Source organism: Lynx canadensis, chromosome B3, assembly GCF_007474595.2.
Source record: "Lynx canadensis isolate LIC74 chromosome B3, mLynCan4.pri.v2, whole genome shotgun sequence".
NCBI lineage: Eukaryota > Metazoa > Chordata > Mammalia > Carnivora > Felidae > Lynx > Lynx canadensis.
In genome coordinates, this window is record NC_044308.2 from 120,590,974 (window position 1) to 120,608,279 (window position 17,306).

General features: G+C 39.7%; 1 protein-coding gene across 15 annotated transcripts in view; it reads left to right on the top strand.

The window, feature by feature from the left end:
• TTLL5 (tubulin tyrosine ligase like 5) overlaps positions 1-17,306 on the top strand; it is a 310,515-nt gene that overhangs the window by 183,904 nt on the left and 109,305 nt on the right. For 14 of the 15 annotated variants that reach the window (XR_004343713.1, XM_030319609.2, XM_030319611.1 and 11 more), the window contains one exon: positions 12,694-12,889. The exons of the other annotated variant lie outside the window; for it this stretch is intronic. Coding sequence is in view for 13 of the 14 variants with exons in the window: in XM_030319609.2 (XP_030175469.1) it covers positions 12,694-12,889 (196 nt within the window). In the remaining variant the exon portion in view is untranslated. The remainder of the gene's footprint in view (positions 1-12,693; positions 12,890-17,306) is intronic. 15 annotated transcript variants of the gene reach the window in all.

Genomic DNA, 17,306 nt, shown 5'->3' on the forward strand with positions numbered 1-17,306 from the left:
CATCTAGCGCCATGACTCTACATCTTGTAGAACTGAAAACCGGACCACACAGTAACTCCCCATTCTCCCCTTCCCCCAGTCCCTGGCAACCACCTGTTCTACTTTTCTGTCTCTATGATTTTCACCACTCTTAAGTACCTCATATAAGCGGAATGATACAGTATCTGTCCTTTTGTGACTGGTGTCTTATACTTAGCATAATGCCCTCAAGGTCCATTCACGTTGTAGCACGTGCAGAATTCCCTTCCTTTTTAAGGCTGAATAACATTTCACTGAATGGTGTACCACATTTTGTTTATCCATTCATCTTTGATGGACACGTGGGTTTCTCCCACATTTTAGCTGTTGTGCTTCTGAGCATGGGTGTATAAATACAGTTTTGCCTAGTGTTGGACTTCTTATAAGTGGAATCCTACAATATTCTTTTGTATCTGGCTTCTTTCAGCAAAGTGTTTTAGAGATTCGTCTATATTGTTGCTTACATCAGTGGTTTAGTGTTTTGTATTGTTGAGTGTAGTGTTCTATACGAATATTCCCACAATTTGTTTATCCATTTTCTTACTGATGGGCATTAAGATTGGTCTCAGTTTTTTACTATTATGAATACAAACTCAATGAGAATTATTATATAACTCTTTTTTTCATAACCATATGTTTGGGGGGGTATCTACTTAGGAATAGAACTGTTAAGTCATACAAATATTTTTTAATTTATAAGAAACTGACAAATGGTTTTCTGAAACTATTGTATCATTTTACACTCCCATCAGCAACGTGTGAGAATTCTAGTAACGCACATGTTCACCAGCATTTGGTATTGTCGTGTTTGATTTTAGTCATTTTATTTTATTTTGTTTTGTGTGATTTTTTTTTTTTATGTTTATTTTTGAGGGAGAGAGAGAGCATGAGCTGGAGAGAGGCAGAGGGAGAGGAAGAGAGAGAACCTGAAGCAGGCTCCATGCTATCAGCGCAAAACCCAATGTGGGCCTCAAACCTGCTAGCTGTGAGATTTGACCTGAGCCGAAGTCCGACACTCAACCAACTAAGCCACCCAGGCGCCCTTGATTTTAGTCATTTTAATAGACATAAAGTGCTATTTTCATTTTCCTGATGACTACTGATACTGAGAACCTTTTATGTGCTTTTTTATGTTTTATTGGCCATTCATATGTACATTTTTGTAAAGTATCTATTAAAATGTTTTATACATTTTAAAATTAGGTTGTCATTTTACTGTTGAAGTCAACAGTTAACGATAGGACTTCTTTATATGTTATCAATTAAGAATCTTTCTTACATATACATATTGTAAATATTTTTCTTCAGGGCATGGCTTGCCTGTTCATTTTCTTAGTGATAGCTTTTGATGAGCAGAAATAATAAAGCCTAATTTATCAAAAATTTTAAAAGATTTTATTTTCAGTAATCTCTACACCCAACATGGGACACAAACTTACAACCCCCACATCAAGAGTCACATGCTCCACTGGTTAAGCCAGCCAGGTGCCCCTCAGATGTTTTCACTTATGATTAGAGCTCTTTGTGTCCTAAGAAATCTTTACCTATGATGTGATGCCTGGGTACCTCAGTTGGTTAAGGGTCTGACTTCGGCTCAGGTCATGATCTTGCGGTTCATAGGTTCGAGCCCCACATTGGGCTCTGTGCTGAGAGCTCAGAGCGTGGAGCCTGCTTCAGTTTCTGTGTCGCCCTCCCCCTATGCCCCTCCCCCACTTGCTCTCTGTCTCTGTCTGTCTCTCTCTCAAAAAATGAAAAGACATCAAAAATTTTTTTAAAAAAGAAATCTTTGCCTATGACAAGTTTACAAAAACATATTTTCTTCTTAGAGGCTTTTAAGTTTAGGGGTCTGTAATCCAACTCAAATTTATGTTTATCTGTGGAATGAAGTAAACGTTGATGTTCATTTTTTTTTCATATGGATATCCAGTTGTTTTAGCAGTATTTGCTAAAAAAAAAATTATTTTCCCCATTGAATTCACTTTGGCACCTTGGTCAAAAATTAGTTGACCATATATTTATGGGTCTATTTCTGAACTCTTTATTCTGTTTCACTGACCTGTTTATTTACTATTATGCCTATGCTTCACTTTCTTGTGATTTTTATATAGTGGCCTTGAAATCAGGTAATGTAAGTCTCCCTTTTCAAAATTGTTTTGACTATTCTAGATTCTTTGACTTCTCTATATAAATTTTAACATCAACTGGTCAGTTTCTTCAATAACAGCAAAGCCTGCTGGGATTCTTATTGTGATGGCATAGGATCTATAGATCAGTTGGGGGTGGTTTCCAGTTCCGGTTGTGGCTGAGTGAGTTTTTATCCAATCAGCCCACCGGATGAAACACAAAGTACAACAACCTGAAGGCAGTGGAGGGTAAACAGAAGCCAGTATTTGGAAGAAAGGAATGGAAATTTGGAGGAAGGGAACTGCAAGAGGTGAGCTTTCTCTTTGTTTTTCAGTTATTACCTTTTGACCTGAGGGCAGGCCATGGTTTGCAATTAGAACTTACATGGCAATCCAAATTAACTGGCTTAACAAACTGGAGGCTGAGGTTTAGAACAGCCACCTGCTGGAAGAGTGAAAGGAAAACCCTGGAAATGAGGCAACCATCTACTCCAAACTATACAGTTAAAGCTAAAAGAACTGAACATAGAGCCATGGCCCATGGAAGGGAAGAAAGAATTGCAGGTGGAGTTTAGCCAAATTAGCTGCCTGCTTAAAACACACACACCCATGCACACGCACACACGCACCCGTGGTCTTTGGAGCAATATAATACAATCCAGTATCTATAACATTTCACAGTGTCCAGGATACAATGTGAAATTCTTCAACATATGAAAAAACAGGAAAACATGACCCATTCTTAGAATGAAAGATAATCAACAGAGACCAGTCTTAAGAAGGCTCAGATGATGGAATTAATACGCAAGGATTTTAAAGTGGCTATTATAACTATGAACCAAGATGTATAGGAAAATATGCTTCAATGAATCAAAGATAGGAAATCTCAAGCCAGATTTCCAGATAGAAACTGTGGAACTAGGAAAGCAACATTTGAAATGTAGAATAAACATCTTAACAATATTGAGTCTTCCATTAGAAGTTAACCATCTGGGGGCGCCTGGGTGGCGCAGTCGGTTAAGCGTCCGACTTCAGCCAGGTCACAATCTCGCGGTCCGTGAGTTCGAGCCCCGCGTCAGGCTCTGGGCTGACGGCTCAGAGCCTGGAGCCTGTTTCCGATTCTGTGTCTCCCTCTCTCTCTGCCCCTCCCCCGTTCATGCTCTGTCTCTCTCTGTCCCAAAAATAAATAAACGTTGAAAAAACAAAATTTAAAAAAAAAAAAAAAAAAGTTAACCATCTGACTCTTGATTTTGGCTCATGTCATGATCTCACAGTTTGTGAGATCAAGCCCCATATCAGACTCTGCACTGACAGCACAGAGCCTGCTTGGGATTCTCTCTCTTCTCTCTCTCTGCCCCTCCCCTGCTTGCTCTCTATTTCAAAATAAATAAATAAACTTAAAAAAAAAAGAGAATTGTTAAAAATATAATTGCATTTTGTTTATGGACCTTGATTCCTGTGCTACCAATATTTTTATAAAATTCATAAGGTTTTCTGTGTAAACAATCACATCTGTGAATACTGGCAGTTTTTTTTTTCCTTATGACATTGGCTATGTCTTCCATTACTAATTTTTTTATAAAAGTTTTTTTTTAATGTTTATTTTTGAGAGAGAGAGAGAGAGAGCGCGCACGCAAGTAGGGGAGGGGTAGAGAGAGGGAGACACAGAATCCGAAACAGACTCCAGGCTCTGAGCTGTTAGTACAGAGCCCAATATGGGGCCCAAACTCACGAACTGTGAGATCATGACCTGAGCTGAAGTTGGACACTTAACCGACTGAGTAACCCACGCACCCCTTCCATTACTAAGTTTTAATTGAAGTAGTGAGAAAAAACATCCTTCCTTTATTCCTGTTCTTAAAGGAGAAGAGTTCAGTGTTTCACCAATAAGTATGATGTTAACCATAGATTTTTTTATAGAGATACTTTATTAGGTTAGGAACTTTCTTTTGTTCCTAGTTTACTGAGAGTTTCTGTCATGAATGGGTGTTGCATTTTGTCCAATGTGGTATTTCATCTAATAATATTCTAATATGATTTTTCTTCTTTATTCTTTAGTGCAGTGAATACATGATTGATTTTTACATCTTAAACCATTCCCATGGCAAATATCACTTGGTCATGATACGATCTTATTTTTTATAGGAGATTTTTTTTTTCTTTTAATTTAGAGAGCATGAGTAGGGGAGAGGGCCAGAAGGAGAGAGAGAGAGAATCTCAAGCAGGCTCCACACAGAGCTAGATCCCACGACCCTTGGATTATGACCTGAGCTGAAATCAAGATTTGGACAGTCAACCCACTGAGCTACCCAGGTGCCCCGGGGGTAGTTTTTTTTTTTTTATAAAGGAGATAGATATAGGTTGATTGATTTTATTTGCTAATATTTCATCAGAGTCTTTTTGTGTATATTCTTGAGGCATACTGGCCTGTAATTTTCTTGTAATGTCTTTGTCATGTTTTTTGTGTCAGAGATATATGTTAACATCATAAAATGAGTTGGGAAATTTTCCCTTCTCTCTTTTGTTCTGAAAGATTTTGTGAAATATTGGAATTATTTCTTTAAATGTTTGATAGACTTCACTAAAACCATCTGAGCTTAAAGTTTTCTTTGTAAGAAGGTTTTTGATTATAAGTTAAATTTCTTTATATACCTATTTATGTACAGAGAGTAATTTAGACTTTCTCTCATTGTGTCACTTTTAATAAGTTGTATTTCCAAGGATTTATTCACTGAATTTTTGGCATAGAGTTGTTCATAATATTACTTTCTGTTTTTGTTGTCTATAGACTCTGTGATCTTCTTCATTAATTTTTTATGTGCTTTTATTCTTTAAGATCAGCTTGCTTGGAATTCATCAACTTTTAAAATCTTCCAAATAGCCACCTTTGATTTTGTTGATATGCTCTGTTTGCCTATTTTCTATTTCACTGTGCTAAAAGATAAACTGAAGTGTATTAAAATTTTGAAGAGCTCATTGGAGCAAACATTGATTTTTAACTGGGCAGTGACAAACTGAAAATGGTTAGGAGCAATCTATCAGGGGGAACTAAGGGAAAGGCTTTCTTTTTTTTTTTAATGTTTATTTATTTCTGAGAGACAGAAAGAGACAGAGAGTGAGCAGGATAAGGGCAGAGAGAGAGAGAGGGAGACAGAATCCGAAGCAGACTTCAGGCTCTGAGCTGTCAGCACAGAGCCCGATGTGGGGCTTGAACCCACGAACCATGGGATCATGACCTGAGCTGAAGTTGGACACTTACCTGACTGAGCCACCCAGTCATGCACCACCCCCCCCCCGCCCTTTTTTTTTTTTTTTTAATAGAGCAGACTCCTAAATAAAGCAAGGAAATTATTTGATTACTTGATTGACTATAGCTGAAGCAGTTGCCTTATTTGGGAAAGCCTACTGGGCTGTTTGTGATTGGTTGTTCTTAATTTCATTTTCTCAGATTTGAGTGCACTGATGCTGGCTTAAGTTTTGGTTTGCTTATAAAGGCTGCCAAGGCATTAGAGCCACCTCAGTCTAATGGCCTCCTTGTTGACTTCTGCTTTTATTATTCTATTTTTTATTCTACTTACTGTGTGTTTACCTTGCTCTTATTTTTCTAGCTTCTTAAGGTGAAAGCTTAGGTTGTTAATTTTTACTCATTTCTTTTCTAATAAAGACATTAAATATTATAAGTTTCTAATTAAGTACTCTTTTAGGTTTTGTTCAATTGTGTTTTCATTACCACTCAGTTGAATACATTTTAAAATTTTTCCTGTGATTTCTTCCTTGACTCATAGATTATGTAGAAGTGTGTTGTTAAATTTCCAAATATTTTGGAATTTTCTAGATATCTTATTACTGATTTATAATTTAATATTGTAATCAGTGTACATTCTGGATTTTAGTTCTTTGATTTTTTTTAAAGGTAATTACCATTTATTTTTTGAGGTTCCTTTGATTTTTATTGAGACTTATTTTATGGCCCAGCATTTGGACTATCTTCATGAATGTTCCGTGTTCACTTGAAAAGAATGTGTATTCTGAAGTTACTGGATATAGTTTCACATAATTGTCAAATTGACTGAGTGGGTGGAGAGTGTTGTTTAAATGTTTAAGTCTATACTGGCAGGATTTTTGTTTGGTTTTGGTTTTTTTCCCAGCACTTTAAAATACCTGTTCATTGTTTTCGGGCCTTTGTTTTCTAATGATAAGTCAGCCAACCATTAGCATTGTTGTTCGCTTGTGGGTAATATTTCTACCAGCGCCAACCAGCACCCCACCACCCTGGCTGCGTTGAAGTTTTTGTTCCTGATTTTTAGTTTTCAGCAATTGGACTATCATGTGCCTGGGTGTAGATTTCTTTCTACTTAACCCTGCTTAGGATTTGCTGAGCTACTTAGGTCTGTAGGTTAATGTCTTCCATCAGCATTGGAAATTCTCAGCCTTTATCCCTTTATAGATTTCTTCTGCCTCATTCTCTCTCCTCTGCCTTCTGGGATTCCAATTTTATATATGTTACATACTCTCCTCTATTGCATTCAGTCTGTTGTTAAGCATTTGGAATGAATTCTTCCTTTCAGATTGTATATTTTTTCACTTCTAGAATTCTTGTATGGTCTTTTTTTTTAAGTAAATTTCATCTCTCTATTGAAATTCCCCCATTTGTTCATGCATGTTGCCCACCTTTTATACTTGACCCTCATACATATTTCTCATGGTTATTTTGAAGTCCACCTCTGGTAAGTCCAACATCTGTGCCGTCTTGTCAGTGCCCTTCTATTGACTGTTTTCTCTCCTGGGTCACATTTTCTTGCTTCTGCGTGTCTTTTACAATTATTAGTTGTATGCTAGGCATTTTCTGTAAAATCAGAGTCTTAAGTAAATATTATTTACCCTCCCCCCTCTCCCAAAAAGACATGCTTATCCTTTTCTCTGGTTGCTAGTGTGTGGGAGAGGGGTGGGAGGAGAAGGGGGTGAGCCAATCTAATTGATAATTAAGCTGGGTCTGGACTTTGTCACAGCCTTTGTTAGATTCCAGTTCATCTCTGGCTTCAGATGTTTGGAGAGCCGGATGGGAACACCAGTTAAGATTCTAGAGATCCTTTTATGCTTTACAGTCATGTGGCCAGCTTTCTGAACTGTGAGAGGTGTCTGCTTTTCATCCTGTATGTCAGCTTTTTGGGTAACTGAAGAGTCCTTTTCCGGTCGTGCTCTCTTCTCACCTGTCCCCAGGCTGTATTGCAATAGGTCTGTGGTTCACAAAGTGCAGTTCATGGATCTGGGGGTCCAGGGGGGATCCTCAAGACCCTTTGAGGAAGACAGTAGGATCAAAAGGTTTTTCACAGTAATGCTAAGACATTTTTTTGCCTTTTTCACCACGTTGACATTTACACATGTTGCAAAAACAATGGTGTTTTTGTAAAACTCTTCATGCCTTAGCAGAAATTAAGGCTGTGGCACCAAAGTATAGTAGCGATCATTGTAATCTTTACCACCAAAGTATTTGTAGTTACAAGAGTAATGCCAGTGCTACTTAAGAAAATCCTTGTTAAGCAGTAGTAATTATTAAATCTCAGCTCTGGATTACATATCTTTTTAATGTTCTGCCTGATGAAATAGGATGCACACATAAAGTTCTCCAGGACCCTGTGTGATAGTCGTCTCAAGGAAGGGCGCTTGTGTGACTGAGTCACAGTCCAAGGTAGCCGCTTCTTATTCCGGCCAGCACTGCTTTGTGCTGCTCGTGGGAGCCCCACCCTTCCCTGTAGGATCTTCAGCATTTACCACACACGTATTGTGTGCTATGACTACTTTGTTTGGGACTGAGAATTTACAAAGAGAATGTAACCTCTGCTGTCTTTAGCATCTACACATTCTATAAAGTGCCATGGAAGTAGATGGATATTCTTTCTTGTGAAGAAACAGTAAGATTCTCCCCTGAAAGCACTTCCTTCATGGCTCTACAGTGTTTCTCATTAGAAGCATTGGTGGCATTCTGAGCAGACATATTCTTCCTAGTACACGACTCTTCCCTGCATTTTTAGATGTTTAGCACCCTTGACACTGCCCCCCCCCCCCGCCTATTGAATGTCAGCAATCCCCCACCCCCATTATTATGGCCTTTGAAAGCACACCCACACACTTCCCAACCCTCAAGAAGGACAGGGGCATCCTTGCCTGTACATGGTAGCTTAAGTTTTGCTGCGATTGGGTGAAGGAGCCCGGGGAAGTGGGCTGTGGGGGTCACACTCTCTGTATGACTGTCACATTTCTGTGCCCCATTCTTCCCCTACAGTCTTGTGACACATCACATGATTCTCAGAAAATCTTGACGCTGAAAGCCTATCTTCATGGAGAGTGTAATTGCATGGTGAGGAGATCTGCTTTGCTAAAAACCAGTGCGTTTGATAGATCACCTCCAAGTTCCTTAGAACCAACATCCATTCTTTGGAACAGCTATTAAAGCAAAGGGGAAAGTCTAGCCCTTCAATGTATATTGGCTGGAGGTTGGGGGGGGTGCGTTCTGCAGGAGGACAGTTATGGGGAAACATTTAGCCCTGATATGCCACAGTGCAACATAGAAAGTGAGATGAAGTTCTAAGTAAATTGGCTAATAAGAGAGGGTGATGTTGAGAAAAATTTGCCATATTGTTGCCTATTAGCTACATATGTAGTAAAGGGAAATACAGCATAGTTGACTCTGAATCTTTGAATTTGAGTCCAATGTTAGACATTCTGAGCTTTTCCACAGCTAACTTTCTTGGCTGTACAGATAACATGAAACTCTTAGAAGTAATTTTCAGGGACTCTTTGTACTATTATATTTTAGTATTGAGCAAAGAATAATATAAAAACTAGAGAGAACAATTAAATCTCAAAATTTTGATGGGAGTAGAAAATGTATTACTAGTAGACTACAATGAATTGAGGTTCAGGAAAATGGGGTGGAATTTTGGATGGAAACAGAAACTATTAGATGCCACATGAAGGAATATGCAGATAATGGAATCTCAGGGAAGGCCCAGAAGAGAGTGCACCTGGCCTCCTCCGAGTCAGCCATTGTACAACCTGCGTCCTACAAACCCCACACACTTGTGCTTTAGTTGGAAGATACAGCGGCCTGAGTACCACCCACTGGCGCTCCAAGCAAGCGAGCTTCACCCGGCATCACCACGTCGCCCTCCACGGCTCAGCGCTCCGGTCCCCACCCAGTGGTGCACTGTAAAAATTCCTGCCTCTTGGCTAAAAGTTTCTCCTTGCTTGAGAAAGTTTCTTTTGTGATTTGGAGAGTGGATTTATGGTACTGAGGAGATTAAAAGCAGCTTCTGCTGTGAAAGTTTATGACGTTGCAGTCTGTTCACAGTTTGCAGTTGGATGAGCAAACCTCCTCTCATCCTCAGTCTTACTCTTACGTGATCTCCTCTTGCCTGCTGTCCTGCCCCTAACACTCACAGTCCTTGGTGGTCTCCAAGGAAGAGGGCCCTGTTACAGACTCTGATTTCTGATGCACAACAAGCAGGCGGTAAAGTAAATGCCTCCTAGGAATATTTGTTGTTAAAGAAGCTTTCAGAAAATAAAACCAACCTAGCCTGCCAGTGAGATGATTTCTGACTTAATAGTTATAACGTAGTTACAAAAATCCTTTAATACCTAATTCCCGAGTCTAGATTGCTGCTCGTGGCCAGAAACTTCTAGAACCAGCAAGCCAGAGTGGAAGGAGAATCACAATTGGTGTATTTTTTGACTTTTGGTGCAGTTACCATAAACAGTAGTTTCCTTCTAAATTTGAATATCTGCCCTAATTGATACAGAAATCTGAAGGTTAATCCAGCCAGGCAGTTCCTGCTGTTTCATCTGTATCTTCCCGTGTTCCTTTGTTCACTGGATCAACCCACCCTTGCCCCCACCCTTGTCTTCCTTTCTACCTGGAGGCCTTTCTCCACCCACCACTCCTTCCACTCAGAGCCCGTGCACCTCCCCACATGTTTTCTTCACTAAGCTTTCCTCTCCCCTCACTAATGAGAAAGGAGATGACACGTGCCTCTGGCCCCTCCTTTCCTCACCCCTTAACTCCTGTTTGACTCCCATTCAGCATTTCACTTTGTGAGCAACGTGAACATTCTATCTGCGTATTTAGGTACGACTCCTTTCTCGTCAGTCATTGGCCGCCACACTTCTCCATACCTCTGGAAGCCCCTTGGGAAAGACCGCGTCGTTTGAACTATGTAGAGTAGCACACACACCGAGGGGTCACTGAAGATCAGATGTCATACTTGGAAAAATTCATAAATAAGCCCTGAGCATTTGGGTACTTTTCTCCAAGAAGATTAGCCAAAAGCGTGTAATTGTGCAACTGAACTGTGGGAGCCAAACTGTGGGAGGAGATGAGCAAGGGATGTGACATATCAGAGGTGAGATTATGTGAGTAGAAAACCTTTCATCCATGGGCTTCGGGATACATTATGCAGACTTTCCCTTAACTAGGTATTTGGAAATCTCTTTGAGAGAGGCAGAGACTCCAAAGCAGCCCCCTGAAATGATGAAGCTGTGAGGGAGAACACAGACAAGAGAAGAGCCTGGGTTTCTGGATTCAGCAGACATTCCGCTCTGTCCCCTCCCCCAGGGTTCCGTTGGGGTCACTAGGAATCAGGTTATAAATAACTAGGTGGCCCATAGGTCAGGCCTCAGGAAGGTCGGCATAACCTTACCCCAGCGTTGCTGTGACTCTGCCATCAAAATGACCATTAATGCCAAAGGAAATTTGCAGAGGAAATAACAGCGTGATGATTTAAGTCACTATGAATATTTCTCTTCAGTTAGGCACTGTTTCCTTTCCTAAAGCCCCGTTAATCAGGTTTGGGGTAAGGTTGTTCACAATGAGATTCTTCATTTTTCTTCTGTGTGCAATTTTATGGTCACTATACTTCAAAAAGGAAAAAACAACAACAACAAAAAAAACCACAGGGTAATTAAAGAAGGTCCAGAGAAGAACCAGAAGTGAGTGAAAAGGGCTGCCAGATAAAAGACTGTTCTAAAAACCTTTTTAAAGGGGACCTTTTTTAAAAATGTGGGGCAATATATATATCCTAAAATGTACCATTTCTGTGCTACGATTCAGTGGCATCTCGTACATTCACAATTTGTGCAACCATCACCACCATCTGTCTCCAGAACTTTCTCATCATCCCAAGCTGTAACTCAGTACCCATTAAACAGTAACTCCCGATTCTCCCATCTCCCCAGCCCCAGCAACCACTGTTCTACTTTGTCTCTATGAATTTGACTCTTCTAGGGACCTCGTATAAGTGAAATCCTGCAGTATTGGTCCTTTTGTGACAGACTTATTTCACTTAGCATAACGTCCCCAGGGTTCATCCATGTTGTCTCTTGTGTCAGAATCTCCTTCCTTTTTAAGGCTGACTAATATTTCGTTGGAGGTATAGACCACATTTGTTTATCCATTCATCTGTTGATGTTTTCACCGTTTGGCTACTGGAAATAATGCTGCTGGGAACTTCGGTGTACAAGTAGGCCCTGTTTTCAGTTGGGGGGGGGGCTATGCCTAGGGGTGGAATCACTGAATCACATGGTAATTCTGTGTTTGGCTTTTTGAGGAACTGCCAGAATGTTTTCCACAGAAGCTACATCATTTCACGTTCCCACCAGCAATGCACGAGAGTTCCAGTGTTTCCTCATGCTGGCCAGCGCTTGGTTTTTTTTCCATGTATTTGGTTTCATTTTTAATAATCACCCTCCTAATTAGCATGAAGTGGTATAAATGGGGACTTCTCTACCTGGAAGAAACAGACCGAGAGGGCAAGCGGAGGCCTGTAGTTATGAAGACTTCAACTGGCATATATACAGACATGGTCACCAGAATCTAAAATGTGGGGATGTGGGCAAGGAAGAAGGTCAGAGTTCTTAACAGACAGCATAGCATGGGTACTGAACAGTTCCAAAGGCCACCAGCCCTTCTCCTTCCTCATGTGTCTGACAGGCCAAACATCTGCTTGGCTGGGGACCCTACTGAGGTAAATTTAGAATAATGAAAAACCTGTCTTCTCAGACCAGTTATCTTATCTCATGATGCACACGTAAGCTCACTAATAGGTGGTTAAGAAAAACCATGAATTCTGTATAATTAACCCCTGTTCTTTTAAAGTTGATGTTTTAGAAGATGATTGTGCCTCTGTTCCTACCTCAGATTCAACCAGCCGTCCTGAATTTGAAGCTCCCTGGGCTCCTTTTTGGAAGACCTTGTGGCCATCACAGGGGACTGAAATTACTATTTTAATTACTTAACCTTCAACAGATACTGTAGACTGACCATGTGCCCCGGCCTCAGGATAAGTGCTACAAAGAGAGTGGAGAACAGAGCGTGCCCTGTCTTTGTCTTCATGGAGCTGTGGTTTAGTGGGCGAGTCAGATGATTTCTCACACAAATAGATTTGTAAATTCCAAGCTATGTTAGCTCTGTAAAGGAAAAATACCTGTGATATTTCTCTCTTTTCCTTTAGGTTGTTCACACAACCACTCTAAGAGCTCTGCTTTCTTTTCTCTTCAGGAGCCTTCAAACAGGTGGCTTTGCCTGGGAGGGAGAGGTAGAGAACAACGCATATAGCAAGGCTACAGGGGTTGTCCCTCAGCACAAGTATCGCCCCACAGCGGGCAGTTACCAACTCCATTTTGCCCTGCAGCAACTTGAACAACAAAAACTTCAGTCTCGGCAGCTTCTGGACCAGAGTCGAGCCCGGCATCAGGTAATTCAGATAAGGCTTTTCCATATGCTAGTATCTTTCTTCTACGGGGGTGGAAGAAGGTCAATGGAAAAGGTAGGAATAATTTCCCAAAAGTTTACCTACACCAGTATGGCTCGCATGGCTCTTGGAGAACCTACTCTAAGGGAAGAAACGTGCTGAAGCCTTGATGTTGGCTTTGGCAGGAGGTGACACTGAACCAGGTGTGACATTTTCTTCCACTTGAATATTTCTCTACAAAAATCTCTGTTGTAGCATTGCCCCTTTCTGTTGCCTGATGGTCGTTCAGTAAGCTCCCAGCGGGTCTAATTTCCACATACCTAAAAGCTAGCATTTGAAGCAACTTTTTTCCTAAATGTACTATTTCTTTGGTACACCCTTGGTATACATAAGCACACATTAATCCTTCATAACTTACCAAGATTTTCAAGGTGTAAATAATGTTTCCAGTTCTTTTCACAGGAAGTAGTCATAAGTTAAGCTGTTGGTCTTCTGGCTCGACGGTACACAAAATGCAATGGTATACACAAAAATCCTCGCTGTCTTGGCCCTTATGCTCTAGTGAAATACCATTTTCCTTCTATCCGTAGAATGACAGACACTCCTGAGTATATGTGTGAGGGAGCTGTGTAAGTGAATTGTAAGTGAATTGTGCTGGTGTGTCAGTATGGCCCAAATTGCAGGGAAAGACCATCTGGAGTTAAGTTTCTCTTGATCATTTCAGGGCCATCTTCAGAATCCGTTACTGTGTTCTGCATGTTGTGTTGGGCTATCTCAGCACTGATTCCATGAGCTTCTCTTTTATTTGGCTATGTGAAGAAATATATCAGTTTGATCTCTCGTTATTTGCTCTTATAAAAATGTAGTACACAATGTGCGTTAGTTTGTGCAAAATTAATATTCACTTAAAGACAAAAGCACCATTTCCCAAAGTCTTTCCCCCCTCTAAATAAAACAATCATCATGATGCTCTCTATCTTAATCTTTTTTTTAATTTTGTTTTTTAGTTTTTAAAATTTACATCCAAATTAGTTAGCATGTAGTACAACGAAGATTTCAGGAGTAGATTCCTTAGTGCCCCTTCCCCATTTAGCCCATCCCTCCTCTCACAACCCCTCCCGTAACCCTCAGTTTGTTCTCCATATTTATGAGACTCTTCTGTTTTGTCCCCCTCCCTGTTTTTATATTATTTTTGTTTCCCTTCCCTTATGCTCATCTGTTTTGTCTCTTAAAGTCCTCATATGAGTGAAGCCATATGATTTTTGTCTTTCTTTGACTGACTAATTTCGCTTAGCATAATACCCTCCAGTTCCATCCATGTAGTAGCAAATGGCAAGATTTCATTCTTTTTGATTGCCAAGTAGTACTCCATTGTATATATGTATACTACATTTTTCTTTATCCATTCGTCCATCGATGGACATTTGGGCTCTTTCCATACTTTGGCCATTGTTGATAGTGCTGCTATAAACATGGGGGTGCATGTGTCCCTTCGAAACAGCACACCTGTATCCCTTGGATAAATGCCTACTAGTGCCATTGCTGGGTCGTAGGGTAGTTCTATTTTTAGTTTTTTGAGGAACCTCCATACTGTTTTCCAGAGTGGCTGCACCAGCTTGCATTCCCACCAACAATGCAAAAGAGATCCTCTTTCTCCGCATCCTCGCCAACATCTGTTGTTGCCTGAGTTGTTAATCTTAGCCATTCTGACAGGTGTGATGTGGTATCTCATTGTGGTTTTGATTTGCATTTCCCTGATGATGAATGATGTTGAGCGTTTTTTTCATGTGTCGGGTGGCCATCTGGATGTCTTCTTTGGAGAAGTGCCTATTCATGTCTTTTGCCCGTTTCTTCACTGGATTATTTGTTTTTTGGGTGTTGAGTTTGATAAGTTCTTTATAGATTTTGGATACTAGCCCTTTATGCAAATATCTTCTCCCATTCCATCGGTTGCCTTTTAGTTTTGCTGATTGTTTCCTTCGCTGTGCAGAAGCTTTTTATTTTGATGAGGTCCCAGTAGTTCATTTTTGCTTTAGTTTCCCTTGTCTCTGGAGACGTGTTGAGTAAGAAGTTGCTGTGGCCAAGATCAAAGAGGTTTTTGCCTGCTTTCTCCTTGAGGATTTTGATGGCTTCCTGTCTTACATTTAGGTCTTTCATCCGTTTTGAGTTTATTTTTGTGTATGGTGTAAGAAAGCAGTCCAGGTTCATTCTTCTGCATGTCGCTGTCCAGTTTTCCCAGCACCACTTGCTGAAGAGACTGTGTTTATTCCATTGGATATTCTTTCCTGCTTTGTCAAAGATTAGTTGGCCATATGTTTGTGAGTCCATTTCTGGGTTCTCTATTCTGTTTCATTGATCTGAGTGTCTGTTCTTGTGCCAGTACCATACTGTCTTGATGATGACAGCTTTGTAGTATAGCTTGAAGTCTGGGATTGTGATGCCTCCTGCTTTGGTTTTCTTTTTCAGATTGTTTTGGCCATTTGGGGTCTTTTCTGGTTCCATACAAATTTTAGGATTATTTTTTCTAGATCTGTGAAGAATGCTGGTGTTACTTTGATAGGGATGGCATTGAATATGTAGATTGCTTTGGGTAGTATCAACATTTTAACAATATTTGTTCTTCCTATCCAGGAGCATGGAATCTTTTTCCATTTTTTTGTGTCTTCTTCAATTTCTTTCATAAGCTTTCTATAGTTTTCACGTATAGATTTTTCATCTCTTTGGTTACATTTATTCCTAGGTATTTTATGGTTTTTTGTGCAACTGTAAATGGGATCGATTCCTTGATTTCTCTTTCTGTCACTTCATTGTTAGTGTATAGGAATGCAACTGATTTCTGTGCGTTGATTTTATATCCTGTAACTGCTGAATTCATAAATCAATTCTGGCAGTTTTTTGGTGGAATCTTTTGGCTTTTCCATATAGAGTATCATGTCATCTGCGAAGAGTGAAAATTTGACCTCCTGACCGATTTGGATGCCTTTTATTTCTTTGTGTTGTCTGATTGCAGAGGCTAAGACTTCCAATACTATGTTGAATAACAGTGGCGAGAGTGGACATCCCTGTCTTGTTCCTGACTTTAGGGGGAAAGCTCTTAGTTTTTCCCCATTGAGGATGATATTAGCGTCGGGTGGTTCATATATGGCTTTTATGATCTCGAGGTACGCTCCTTCTATCCCTACTTTCCTGAGGGTTTTTATCAAGAAAAGATGCTCTATTTTGTCAAATGCTTCTCTGCATCTGTTGAGAGGATCATATGGTTCTTGTCCTTTCTTTTATTGATGTGATGAATCACATTAATTGTTTTGCAGATATTGAACCAGCCCTGCATCCCAGGTATAAATCCCACTTGGTCGTGGTGAATAATTTTTTTAATGTATTGTTGGATCTGGTTGGCTAATATCTTGTTGAGGATTTTTGCATCCATGTTCATCAGGGAAATTGGTCTATAGTTCTCCTTTTTAGTGTGGTCTCTGTTTGGTTTTGGAATCAAGGTAAAGCTGGCTTCATAGAAGGAGTTTGGAAGTTTTCCTTCCATTTCTATTTTTTGGAACAGTTTCAAGAGAATAGGTGTTAACTCTTCCTTAAATGTTTGGTAGAATTCCCCTGGAAAGCCATCTGGCCCTGGACTCTTGTTTTTTGGCAGATTTTGATTGCTAATTTGATTTCCTTACTGGTTATGGGTCTGTTCAAATTTTCTATTTCTTCCTATTTCAGTTTTGGTAGTGTATATGTTTCTAGGAATTTGTCATTTCTTCCAGATTACCCATTTTATTGGCATATAATTGCTCATAATATTCTCTTATTGTGTTGATTTCTATTGTGTTGGTTGTGATCTCTCCTGTTTCATCCTTGATTTTATTTATTTGGGTCCTTTCTTTTTTCTTCTTGATCAAACTGGCTAATGATTTATCAATTTTGTTAATTCTTTCAAACAACCAGCTTCTGGTTTCATTGATCTGTTCTACTGTTTTTTTGGTTTTGATAGGATTAATTTCTGCTCTAATCTTTATTATTTCCTGTCTTCTGCTAGTTTGGGGTTTTTGCTGTTCTTCTTCTATCTTCTTAAGGTGTAAGGTTAGGGAGTGTTTCTGAGATCTTTCTTCCTTCTTTAGGAAGGCCTGGATTGCTATATGCTTTCATCTTATGACCGCCTTTGCTGCATCCCAGAGGTTTTGGGTTGTGGTGTTATCATTTTCATTGACTTCCATATACTTTTTAATTTCCTCTTTAACTGCGTGGTTAGCCCATTCATTCTTTTTTTTTTTTTCCTGGAGTTTAAACTTTATTAAATGAGTATAGAGGACACTCAATATTACATTAGTTTCAGATGTACAACATAGTGATTCAATAAGTTTATACATTATGCTGTGCTGATCACAAATGAATCTACCATCTATCACTGTATAATGCATCATGA